The 12,689-nt window shown below is 43.5% G+C and overlaps 1 protein-coding gene across 1 annotated transcript; it reads right to left on the reverse strand.

Moving 5' to 3' along the window:
- Positions 1-2,917: 2,917 nt before the first annotated feature.
- LOC146755876 (obscurin-like) lies at positions 2,918-11,213 on the reverse strand. Its single transcript, XM_085525087.1, has 8 exons — positions 10,950-11,213; positions 8,534-8,799; positions 8,098-8,210; positions 7,017-7,059; positions 5,367-5,528; positions 4,641-4,745; positions 3,427-3,693; positions 2,918-3,216 (listed from the first exon to the last, which is right to left on the reverse strand). Exons 1-8 carry the CDS (start codon positions 11,111-11,113, stop codon positions 3,041-3,043), a joined length of 1,296 nt encoding a protein of 431 aa, XP_085381213.1. The 5' UTR covers positions 11,114-11,213; the 3' UTR covers positions 2,918-3,040.
- Positions 11,214-12,689: the final 1,476 nt, after the last annotated feature.

Genomic DNA, 12,689 nt, shown 5'->3' on the forward strand with positions numbered 1-12,689 from the left:
TCTCTACATGCCATCCCCAGTGTGCTTTTCAACTCACCTTGCACAGTGACCCTGGCTTTTGTTATGGAGTCCTCTGACTCACAGGGGTACTCCCCACTGTCCTTGGCAGTAGAGTCATGGATGACCAGAATGGCCCCAGTTCCCTCCTGCTGCAAGTTGTACTTCTGGCTTTTTCTGATTGCTTTGCCATCCTTGTACCACCTGATGTTCACATCTGGTTTCGACAGCTCACGGCTCAGGCTGATGTCCTGCCCTGCTGCTGCTGTCTTATCCTCCAGCTGTTTTGTTACCTCAGTAGGTTTTTCTGAAAGAAAACATGCTTTTTGAGTAACATACACTTAGGGTAGGATGCCTCTCTCAAAATACATGCATCTACATGCTGGAGATAAGTTAGAGAGGCACTTGCAACAGACGCCATCCTACAGCCAGCAGTAATCTGCAAAGTACAGACAATAGAATTCCAGGCAGCATTTATTCTCTCTTAAATCTACCCAATTGAGGATGATGAACCATGTCTGAAAACTGCCTCTTTCTTCTCTCCACTCATCACACTGGGAGCCTCGGATGATGCTCTCAGTAGCACATGCTCTAGATAGGAATTTGTTGTACAGCTAGATGATGTGAAGGCCATCCCTTCAGCTTATACTTAGAGGATATTGCTCCCACAGTTCCCTCAACAGATCATTCCTGATTTACTGTTAATGGAACAAGCTGTAGTGAGATGCCCATTTCCAGCACTACCCCAGTGCTTTGGGTAGTTCTCACATTTGTGTAAAATGTTTCGTCCTTTTACTTATTTTTAAGAGAAATTCTCAGTGCTTCGAGGTTCAAGTAGAAGGTTGCTATTCACTTTAACCATATTATGAGTTAGCTCTCACGACAATCTTATCAGAAGACAGTTGAAGGAATCAGACCCCAGAATCTCTCCCATCTCATTACCTTTCACAGACAGAGAGGCTTTGGAGGTTAGACCACGGGCAGTAAAAACGACTTCCCCAGCGTCAGTAGGAGTCACACTTTTGATAATGAGAGTATATTTCCGACTCACGTTAGAAGCTTTAAATCACCCACCACTTTCCACTCTGCTTCCATTCAGTGTCCAGTTGAACTCATCAATGCTTTCATGGGACGGAATGCATTCAAAAGTACAATCTTCTCCCTCCTGGATTTCAGTGTTTTTCAGCCGTTTGGTAATGCCACTATTCAGCTCTGGAAGATAAGAGATAGGTTAGTATGAGGTTTATATGGAGAAAAGGCATTTGTGACTGACATGAGTAGCAGTACTGGTGTTTTAACTCAGGATTTGCAGAACATGGCTGCATTCCTTACTGATGTATTCTCTAAGACATTCTCCACTCAGAATTACCAGAAAGCTATAAAAAAAAAGAGACGTGAATCTCTTGTCTTTGCTCTGGAAGAACTACAATTAGAGCAGCTCAGTCCATGGAGCAGAATGAAGATTCAATGAGCTACAGAGGGAAAAACCTAACAGAGAGGACAACTCTAGGATGCTGCGTGAGAAAAAGGATTTTGCCTATGACAAGAAATTAACTGTTTCTATTAGCTAATTTGTTACCATCCTACCCCTATTGGTGTTCAAACCATTTCTCCATTTTAGGGATGGTTTGAAAGGAAACATTTCCAGGACATTCTTGACGTCTTTGGTGATTTTCATGGCAAAATGAGATACATTTACATCAAAAGCAATGGGAATTTTCCAGACATCACTGTGCTAAATTGTAGTAATACACTTCTATTGTAGAAACTATTAAGGCTCGTGGGGGAATAGGTGTAAGACATAGTGACCACACTGAATGTGCTTTCAGCACTCCTTTACTTTCCACAGTACTTACCCTGAACGCGGACCTTTGACTTGGCAACATCAGTGCCAATATCACAGGTATAGAAACCTGCATCTGACATCTCGAGGTCATGGATAAGGGGACATAGGGTCTTCCCAGACTGTACCAGCTCATACTTGTTGCCAGAAGGGAGCACAACACCGTCCTTTTTCCACACTGGTTTGACCTTCTCTTTATAGAGACTTCGCATTCCAATTTAATCACACCCCGCTCCTCAACAAAAACATCATCCAAGGACTTCATGAAGACAGCAGGGTTCTCTGCAATTAAACAGGCAAAACAGAACAACGTGATACAGAAGATCAGACATTTCCAGTTGCTTTCAGATTTTTAAAGAGGGATAAATAAATCTTTACCAGCACTGACGACACCAATATAGAACCTAAAGCGGTTTCATGTCTGTTGACTGAATACGCTTTATGAAATTCTGAACTAATCAGTAGGAGAATACAGGGAACAGGAGGGACAGCCTGCATTGCCTTGGGTGGGACTGATATCATATGAAGTAATTGGGATGCAGCTCTTCTAAAGCTGGAGAGCTGGCATTGCCCTCACATGGAGCAGAGCTCATACAGCAGGCCACAGGATTAAGAGGAACACTTTTGATTTTCCTGTATTATTGACTCCTCTTATCTGTCTTCTATTTCACACATCAGATGTTTATACTGGGGAAAAACTTCCACCAAATGCAAAAGAAAGGAGAAAGAGGAAATCCTTCAAACTCTGAGCGCATAGAGTAAAAGAGCTTAATTGCTGGGGAGAGCAGATTAGAATCACAGTATCCTTAGAATTGGAAGAGACCCTTAAGGCCATCTAGCCCAGCTCCCCTGCAATAAAAAGGGACATTCACAGCTAGATCAGGTTGCTCACAGCCTGGTCATTAGTCATCCCAGAGGCAAAACACACACTGAATGATCTCTCCCTGCAGTCATAAATCCTTAATTTCATAAATCACTGGAAGAAAGCCCATCATGACTTTGGTGGCTATCTGAGCCCCAGAGAGGTGAGCTTTAGAAGCAGGACTGCTGCACAATACAATGAACTGGAGCTCCTTAGCATCTCTTACATCCAGGAGGGGTGTGATCAGACCCACCTATCACCTTCAGGTGCGCTTTCTGATACCTTGTCTGACTTCACTGTCACTGTGCCAGCATCCTCAGGCTTAACCTGCTTCATTGTCAGTGTGCAGCAATTGCCAATGTTCTTGATGTCATTGTAAGTGTTGGTGTAAAGGAACCATTCAGGAACCATTCCACGTCCTCGTCATCATGGGACAGCTCGCAGGAGAAGACAGCAGAGCTCTCTTCTTCAATTTCTACATCCTGCAGGTGCTTTGTTACTTCTACATTGCGGGCTGTGAGGAAACAAGGTGAACTGTTACCACTGTTACTATAAATCATACTGGGATGTGGTAGAATGGTTGGACTAGATGATCTTTGTGTAATCTTCTCAGTGAAGACTATACATTTATAAAGTTAGCAGGAGAGAACGGCAGAAATCAACCCCAAGAAGAGAAATCTGAGGTGAAATAGGACATGGAAGAGGCCACCCTCCCTGCTCATACCTTCAGCTGTCAGCGTGGCCTCAGTCTCTGCAATTCCTGCCTTGCACTTGTACACACCAGCATCATCGGGCTTCAGCTTCAGAATCTTGAGCTCTGCTGAATGCTTATCCCTCTTGATCTTGTACTTCTCAGAGGGCTTGATGAGTGTGTGGCCTTTGAACCATTTCACAACCTTTGGAGAAGGCCTGAAGTCACAGGACAGGATGACAGAATGATGTTCCAAAGCTGTCTTGTCCTCCAACTTCCTGGTGATTTCTATATGGTAATCTGCAAAGCAGGGGTGGAAGAGAAGAAAGGATGAGGACAATTGGAAGAAGAGGAAAGTCTCTTGCGTCTATTCCATTCCAATTAATGTCATGTTCACAATGGTTCTTTGAACCACTCTAAAGATAAAACAAACGATTGTCTATAGGGAATGCCATTGACTACATTTCTATAAAGTAATACTGTATATTATCTACCAAATGCAAGGTCCAGCTCTTGTTCTGTGCTAAGTAAATTGCTCCCATTTGTTGAGGCTTTTATTCAAATAAGAGTGAGTTGAAAATATAACAAGTACTTTAGGATGTGAATGGAGACTCTTAGGCTGGGGACAACAGCAGATAAAAAGCCTGGAAGTTTCTTTCAGATGAAATCAATGACAAACTGCATCAAATTTAGGTGCTACCAAACTTAAACTTGTCTAGTTCAGAAATAAAATTATAAGCTCAAATGTAATGACTCTACTTAAGAGAAATTCATTTTCCAGGAAGTTCTTGCCCTTATAATGGTAACAGTGGCAAAGCTGGGGACTGAACTCTTGAGTAGTGTGCTAACTCAAATGTCTCCCTTTTCTTTATCACACTTAACATCATATATATACCTTAACATTGTATATATTAAAAAAAAAAACCAAACCCTGTGTTCTTTTCAAACAGCAAGAGAAAATGAATAAAAAGTCAAGCTATGTTTTTTATCCCTCAACGTTCAAACACAAATCTGAAGTCTAAACGTAGAAAATCAACCTCCTAAGAAAATAATCTGTTTTACTTAGCAAAAGTAAATTCCAAAAGAGAAGCTGGATATTTTGTGGGCAGAAAGGTAGGTAGGTAGGAGTTTTTATTTCTGTGAAAGGTCCTGGTGGTGTTTAACTTCCTTGACATTAAAGTAAAGGATGTTAGCTCGTTTATAACATAAGATAATTTAATCAAAATCGTCATCAGAAGCATAATTACCTTTAACTGTAAGATGGGCACGAGACTCTGCCTTTTCTGCTACAGATTTTATTTCTGCTGCATCCTTGACTTCGACACGTGTGTAAGTCAGCGAGTAGCTCTTTCCTGAAGCAGAGAACCACAGAGTCACTAAGGCTGGAAAAGACTAAGGTCATCTAGTCCAACCACCAACTCATCCCTACCAAACTGTGCTCTTGAGAGCAAACCTACAACTACACTTGGCTTCCTTGAGCAAAGAGCTCTGAGGCACATGGCCAGGCTGAGCATCATCCATCTGGTTTCACAGCATCACTGCCTGTTCTCTCATGTCAATGAAACCACCCATTCCCCCACATCCACATCCCTACCAAAGTGTAATCTAAACATGGCTTCTACAAGGACTGACCAAATGTGGCCGCCGTCACCTTCAAAGTACCTGATACAGAAGGATCACACTCACTGTCAGACAAAACCTCTTTGGAGAGGTGAACTGACTGCCCTGTTCACCCCCACTTTGGAAATAACTGCACTCATTTCCTACCTGCTCCCGGCAGTGTGGGATGGTGGGATAGCATCACACTTCCCACACTAAGCATCCCACCATGTCACTTGTTCCACCCTAACCTCAGTCCCAAAACAAAAGGGGAACTCCCTTCTGAACCTTCTTTACTTCATTTCAGATGTCTTATATGCTTGATCTCCAACCCACCCCCCACTCAGGAGAAAGATCCCCCACTTACAACCTACCATCTTGCCGCATTCTAATGTTGTCATCAGCCTTCAGCTTGATGTCATCTTTGTACCACTGGCTCTGAATCTCATCGTGTGAAATCTCACAGACAAAAGATGCACTCCCATATTCATTCACTTCCACATCTTCCAGTGCTTTAACAATCTTGATATCTCGAGCTGTGAAACAGTAGAGATATATATTTCCAGAACTGAGTGCAGCATCTTTTCCTTACACATATTTGCATAGAAAATAAGTAGGATTATGTTTTATTCTAAACCATTATCCATTCCTGAGTCATTTCTCTCTTCAACAGTCAATGCATTATTGCCCTTGAACTTAAAGATAGACTTACTAGCTACAATGGAGCTCCCTGCAAACAGTTTTCATGGAAACCAGAATCTCATTTATTCTAAAACCTTTCAAGCAAAATTAAGGGTAGAAAAACAATAGAACTGACTGAATCTTTAAGGTCATTTAGTTCCAATCCCCCTGCTATAGGCAGGGACACCTCCCTCCAGACCATCTCTTCTCCTCAGGGTCAAGGCTTCTCTCAAATCATTCTCCTCTAAGCCTGTGCCTGTGCTTGGGATTGCCCTGACCCAGGTGCAGGGCCTTGTACTTGGCCACACTCAAGTTCATGAGGCTGCCAAGGGCCCACCTCTCCAGCCTGTCCAGGTTCCTCTGGGTAGCATCCCTTCCCTCTAGCACATCAACAGCACTGCTCAGCTTGGTGTCATCTGCAAACTTGCTGAGGCTGCATTTGATTCCACTGGCCATGTTGCCTACAAAAATGTTAAATAACACTGGTCCCAACACCACCCTCCACCTGGACACTGAGCTATTGACTGCAGCTCTCTGAGTGTGACCATCCAGACAGTTCCTTATCTTGCAACTGGTCCATCCATCAAAACCATTATTCTCCAGTTTGGTGACCAGGATGGCATGCAGGATGGGATCAAATGCTCTGCACAGGTCCATGTAGATGATGTCAGTTGCTCTCCCATTATCCACTGATGCTGTTACTCCATCATGAAAGGCCACCAAGTTTGTCAGGCATGGCTTGACTTTGAGGAAGCCATATTGGTTACCACCATCACCTCATCTTTATTTTCCAAACTATGCCAAGGAGAAATAGACAGAACTCTACAATGTCGTGTCACTACAAACCTGTCTGAATCATTGGCTTCTCTGCATGCTCGTCACTAGTCTCTCCTTAGCTTGTGTGCCCACAATGTATGGGGAATGTCAGCCACAAATCTTACCTAGGGGACATCTTTGCTTCAAAGTCTCTTGAACATCACACAATCCCTTTTAACTCTCTAGGTCTGCACTTATTTATGTCAGAATCAGACCATATTTCTGTGCTGCTATTTCCCTTTCCTTCTGAAGGGCCTGGATACAACTTAGATTAACCTCAGGAGCAGAGTTCCTGCATAAAACAGCCAGTACTGAAACAGCAACCCAACCTGGTTGCAGACTGAGAGAGAAAATGAGAGTTCACCAAAGTCATGGGACAGGACACATGTTCATGTTCATGCTAACACTGAACCCAAGTGGCCACATGAGGACAGCAGCTAGTAGGAAATCAGAAAAAAGCATCCATTCAGATGTCCCTTGGGAAGGTGGCATCTACCAGGGCACAGCAGACCTGTGTGTTCAGTAACCATTCTGATGCTTCAGAGCCCGCTGATAAGCTACAAACTGGGGCTTAACCAATGCAACACATGGAGGGAAAATCTGTCTTGAGCATAAAGAAGAAAGAGAAAGGTATCCAAAAGGACTAACCAAGAAGTGCCCAAACTGCCCATGAAGCATTTCTTCCTGTGGTGCAAAATACCACAATAGGATTTATTTGCTCTTTCAGTTAAACATACCATGAACCTTTAGGGTAGCTGATGTCTTGTCTTCATCTGCTTGGCATGTGCATGTTCCCTGATTTTCATATTCTCACTAGTGAATAATAAGACTTCCCTTATTTCCCTGGGAAGTAATGCCCACTTCTTTTACTTTGACGGAGCTCCTTCCAATCCTAGAAGGGAAAATATCAAGTCAGATCTCCATGAGTCCTTCCATCTCTGCACTGAGCAAAGGGAGCCTTCAGATCTATGCTTAATTCACCCACTCCCCTAGAATTAATGGAACTGTGCTTACTGGCACATATGCTGAAGCTTAAGCACAGTGCAGTGTTTTCAACATGTAGGAATGGCTATAGAACTTGCATAAATTCTGGCTGACCTATGACAGCTTAAAGCACTGCGGAGGACTGTTAACAAGCTCGTTTGGACATCACCTTGAATAAATGACGTTATCCCCAAGTAAGGGAAGGAACAGCTGAGCACCGGGGAGGTACACAAAGTGCCAGAGCAAATTCTCACACTGTCAGGTGCAAAGAAAACTCAGATTTCACCCTAAAACCCAGTTCACAACAAGGCTACAAAATCCTGTCTGAGAATTTCTGTGTTAGAGTTGAAGCTCAAGACTGTACTCCAACCAACAATATTTTGTGCAGCAAGACCGCAGGAGTTCACAAGAAACCCAAAACAAACTTCCATTTCAACTTGATAAATGAACTCAGGACATAATAACAAAGAGTGCTGATCTGGGCAAGTAAAAGAGCACAAAGAAAAGAGAGCAATGCAAAAGCTATCAAGCAAAAGCTCAGACTCGCATCCCTTGGAAGTGAAATTAAAGGCTCTCATTCATTTCCAGAGAAGTCAGAAAGGAAAATACCATTACATGCCATACCTTGAACCACTTGACGTCCATGTTGGGCCTGGACAGCTCACACTCAAATGTGACCTTGTCCTTCTGAGTGATGCTAATGTCTGCCAATGGTTTGCTGATTTTCACAGGCAATTCTGAGAAGGAGAAAGAAGGATGTGGATTTAGTTGGGAATGAGGTCTCTAGGAGCATCTGGCATAATGAATAATGAAAGGCAGGGCCTACTCTCCATGCTTACTAGAACTTGTAATTAACAACAAAAAAAACTATTGTTTTGAGCACATTATCATTACTTGTGCTAGGGACAATAACGTTCCAGCAATCCTCTTGATATTTGAGGGATACTCTGGTGGTCATGGCCCAGTGCAAAACATTCTTTGTAACTGGAAGGAAAGCTGGTTCTGCTGTTCAAGTAATCTGGGACAGGAGCAGATAATCACACCTTGCACCAACCAATACCTGTCACAGTGAGCCTCCCCGATGAATTCATGCCTTCTGCTTTAAAGGAAATGAGTCCTGCATCTTCAAGGGTCACAGAAGAAAGTGTCAAGGAATGTTTCTTCCCCTGGACACCTATCGTGATATTTGGTGCAGGCTTCAGCCGCACGCCGTCCTTCTGCCAAGTCCCTTCCACATCCTCATGGGACACCTCCACCGAAAAGGTGACAGTTCCCTTCTCAGGGAATTCCAGGGGCTGCAGACCTTTCACCAGCTTCATCTGCGCACTGAAAGACAACGGGGACAGGTTGGAGATCTCACACCAGCAGCTGAGAAATAGAATCATCAAAGGAATCAGAGAAAGGTTTAGGTTGGAAGGGACCTTTGAGATCACCCAGTTCCAAACCCCCCTGCTGTAGGCAGGGATGCTTCCCTCTACACAAGGGGCACAAAGCCCCATCCAGCCTGGCCTTGAATGCTTGAATAGCATCAGGACTTCCAAAAGAAGTTACTTCCCTCTTCCTCTCGCAAATACAGTAGCTGCTAATTAAGCAACAGCCTTTGAAAAGAAGAAAACTTGTTCATAACCAGGTCCATGGGTGCTCTTAAATGGATCCTTCCAGATAGAAAAAACATTTCAGGTGGCCTCCTAGATTTTACCCCTTTTTGTGTTGCACACAAGACTGAAAAAAAAAAAAAAAATTACTTTTGCAAAGTTCTTCTTGTCATAATGAAACAAACATTTGGGGAATGGCAGAACCAGGTAAAGTTTACCATCACATCAAGAAATTTGAAATTTCACTCTCATGTTCTTGGTGTGGTGTTTCTGCTATAATTATTTGGACTAATTAAGCTTTTCCCTGATGAAAGCCTAGAAGTATATCACAAGAAGGACCAACTTACCCATGACCTTTTATTTGTCTTACTCAAGCATCTCCTCCTGACCATAACTGACAATAAAATATTCAGCCAGACTACAGGTTTGAACAGCTGAGTTGTTTCTAGGATCTCCTGCAATCTTAAGCTTGGAACACACACTTGTCTTTTGACAAAGTGTCTTTTATAGTGCACTAAAACAACAGGTTTTCACATGGCTATTCCTCATTTACCTTGCTCTGAAATCATTCTCAAACCATGCGGGATCAGTCCAGGGAGAAGGGGAGGAGAGGGGAAGGGAAAGGGGAAGTCCACGGTCCTCTAAAATCAGGCTTCTTAGCCTAAAGCTCAACAGCAAATAGCAGTCCACTTGCCCACATTGCTAGACTCCGAGCATTTAAAGAACATCAGCTGACCTCATTGTGAGCTCTAACATAGCCAAAGGAATTCATATATTCAAATATTCTCTTGAGTGATGAGAAATATGGAGCATAACTTCAGACTTCTGCAGTTAAACTCTCACTTCTATCAGAAACCAGGGTAAGAGTTCAATGCTGTTTTAGATGGAGGACTCATATTTTAAATAACTCATCTCATTAAGGCTTGGATTCCCTACTACAATTAGCTAAATTCCAGTTTGGATCATGCTTCACCTTGGATCACTTAGGGCTTCAGCCACTTAATGGAACTAACTCAGTTTGTCTACAGAGAAGGTGTTTTCTATAGCAACAATAAGCTGGGATTGCAACTGGATGTCGGGAGAGCACAAATCCCGCAGTTATCCTGTACCAACATCCTCTCTTTCCATCAGAACAGCAAGTTTTTAAACCAGACTCATGCAAGCTTGCATGACACACCTTGTGCAAAACTGTTGGCAGCCATCAGGACAGCCAGTTGCTTCCTGTATAGACACTGTTCCATCATTTTGGGTTTTTTGCCTCGCTAGAACAACAGCCAGTGGCTGAAAACTCACACAACTGAAGCAACCACGCTGATATACCGCAGTCACTGGAGGTGCTCAAGAGCCACGGGTATGTGGCACTGGGGACGTGGTTAGTAAGTCCAGTGAGGGTGGGCAGGGGTTGGACTCAGCTATCTCAGTGGTCTTTTCTAGCCTTGGGTGCAACTTTTAAGAGGGAATGAAGCAGCAAACTGCACAGCACTGAGCTGCATTCTTCCGACACGTGGTATCAGTGAACTGCTGTATTTCCCTATCTTCTCTGGAGCTATTCATCTAACCTAACTGAAACAGTCAGCCTGAATCTAGATATAAATCAGGATCATAGTCAGCTGTGGTTGCTTATGTATTCAGAAAGACACTCTAGAGGGTAATTCAGTGCATCTAGAAATTAAGGTAGAATTTCCTTAGTCAAAAGTATTCCACAGCCAGATTTTCACGTCGCTACCACTACATTAAAAAGGAGAATTCAACTTGTGGTGTGGGTCATTGATGTTGTTCCAGGGGGAATTGTGGCTGTTCCGTGCCCACAGGGTAGAAGACAGCCAGTCTTCCTCTAAGCCACATAAACAGCTGCTTAGTGCTCCCAAAGCGAATGCTCACCAGTTGTTTCCAACTTGAAGGTCATCTTCTGGCCAGCAGCCTCGCAGATGTATTCTCCAGCATCTTTCTTCTCCAGCTGCTCCACAACCAGACGCCGTGTTTTGCCCACAGATTCCATTCTGAACTTTCTGGAGGAGGCAAGCAGTCTTCCATCCTTGAACCATTTTACTTCGGTTGGATCCTGTGCTACTTCACAGCTGAGGGAGGCACTTGCTGCCAGGGCAGCACTCACCTCTTTCTGCACCTTCTCCTGGTTTATAAACACAGGTTTTGGCTCTGAGGGAAAAAAAGAAAAACAGAAGGACTGAAATGAGACCAACTTGCAGGTTTGTATGTACAGGTTGGAACAGGTTTAGGTTACCACTTGTGCCCAAACTAATAGCCTTCACTAGAGAATATCAGCTCTTCTGTTGAAACAAAGTGTCAAATCTAGGCAAGAAAGAACCTAGGAACTGAAGGAACCAAGAGGGTCCTTGAACACCAGTCCCATGGTTGCAAGTCACTATGCAAACATATTGAACCCAAAAGAACATCTGACCTGCAGGCAACCAAAACCTGAGTTCCTTTTACTTAAGACCCACTGTGAAACATCAAAACACATAAACATGTGATAGTCAAACCACTGGCTGCCTTTTCATGACCCAGAACAGTACTCCTGGCTTCCTGAACAGACTCCTCATGGCCTCTACCACTGCCACAACTGTGACTGTCAAAGGCACAAAGGAAATATGCTCACCAACGCAGTCCTTTGTTCTTTGTGTGTGATTTGCAGATATCTATCTTACTTTGAGCTCTGGGAATAGTCATCTCTACCAGGTCTCTTACTGTGAGTAGCAGACTCACCTATCCAGATGCAGCCTCCAACATAAAGGCATAGTAAAAAGGCAGTGTACAACTAGGAGAAGTTCCTGCTTCTCCTGCCATGAAAGGCTGCACGTAGAACATGCACTCCAGCCTCACTGCACATACTTATCTTAGTCAAATGTTTCGGTGAACAAGAATTACAGTTTGGGATCTCAGGCACAGGAGAGATTTGAATAATATCTTGAATATTTCTTCCACTGTACATATATCAGTAGTTATTATTCTACAGACAGACTGAAACAGGTCTTTGTGCCATACTAAAACCAAATACTTTCTACAAACCCAGGCAATCAAGTCTAGGGAAAAAACCTCAGCACAGACTACTGCAACTGGATCACTGTATAATAGAAACTAGATTTTACTTTACTGTTCTCTGCTGTATTTCAGACAACACCTGTCTTACCTGTGACATGAATCTTGAAGGTGAGTTTCTGGCCAGCAGCCTCGCAGCTGTACTCCCCTGCATCTTTCTTCTCCACCTGGCTCACCACCAGCCGACGCTGTTTGCCCTCTGACTCCACCTTGAACTTCTTGCTCCAGGTGATCAGTTTCCCCTCCTTGTACCACTTCACCTCCGTCTTCTCCTGGGCCACCTCGCAGCTCAGCTTGGCATTTTGAGTCAATACAGCCTTCACCTCCTTTTGTACCTTGTCCTTGTTTGTAAACACATCTTCTTTCTCTGCAGGGACATCACAACAGTCACACCGTTTTGCCGTAGTCTGCTGCAGACCTTACTCCAGTTCCCCGTTTTCACTAAACTTGCCCTTCACAGGGAGCATTGTGATGCCTCATTAAGACAGGAAAATTCTTTCCCTTCTATTTTGCCTTGGGAAATGATACGCGTATCATTTCATATCATATCATATCATATCATAT

This window comes from Coturnix japonica, chromosome 29 (assembly GCF_054131305.1).
Source record: "Coturnix japonica strain WE chromosome 29, WE-NBRP24, whole genome shotgun sequence".
Taxonomy (NCBI): Eukaryota; Metazoa; Chordata; class Aves; order Galliformes; family Phasianidae; genus Coturnix; species Coturnix japonica.

Excerpts from the sequence above, each read along its gene's own strand:
- LOC146755876 (XM_085525087.1), bottom strand. The coding sequence starts at position 11,113 with ATGGTTCAAGGATGGAAGACTGCTTGCCTCCTCCAGAAAGTTCAGAAT. Across the intron at positions 3,694-4,640 it reads TGCCCATCTTACAGTTAAAG|ATTACCATATAGAAATCACC; the intron begins GTAATTATGCTT and ends CCTGCTTTGCAG. Across the intron at positions 3,217-3,426 it reads GGCCACGCTGACAGCTGAAG|CCCGCAATGTAGAAGTAACA; the intron begins GTATGAGCAGGG and ends GTTTCCTCACAG.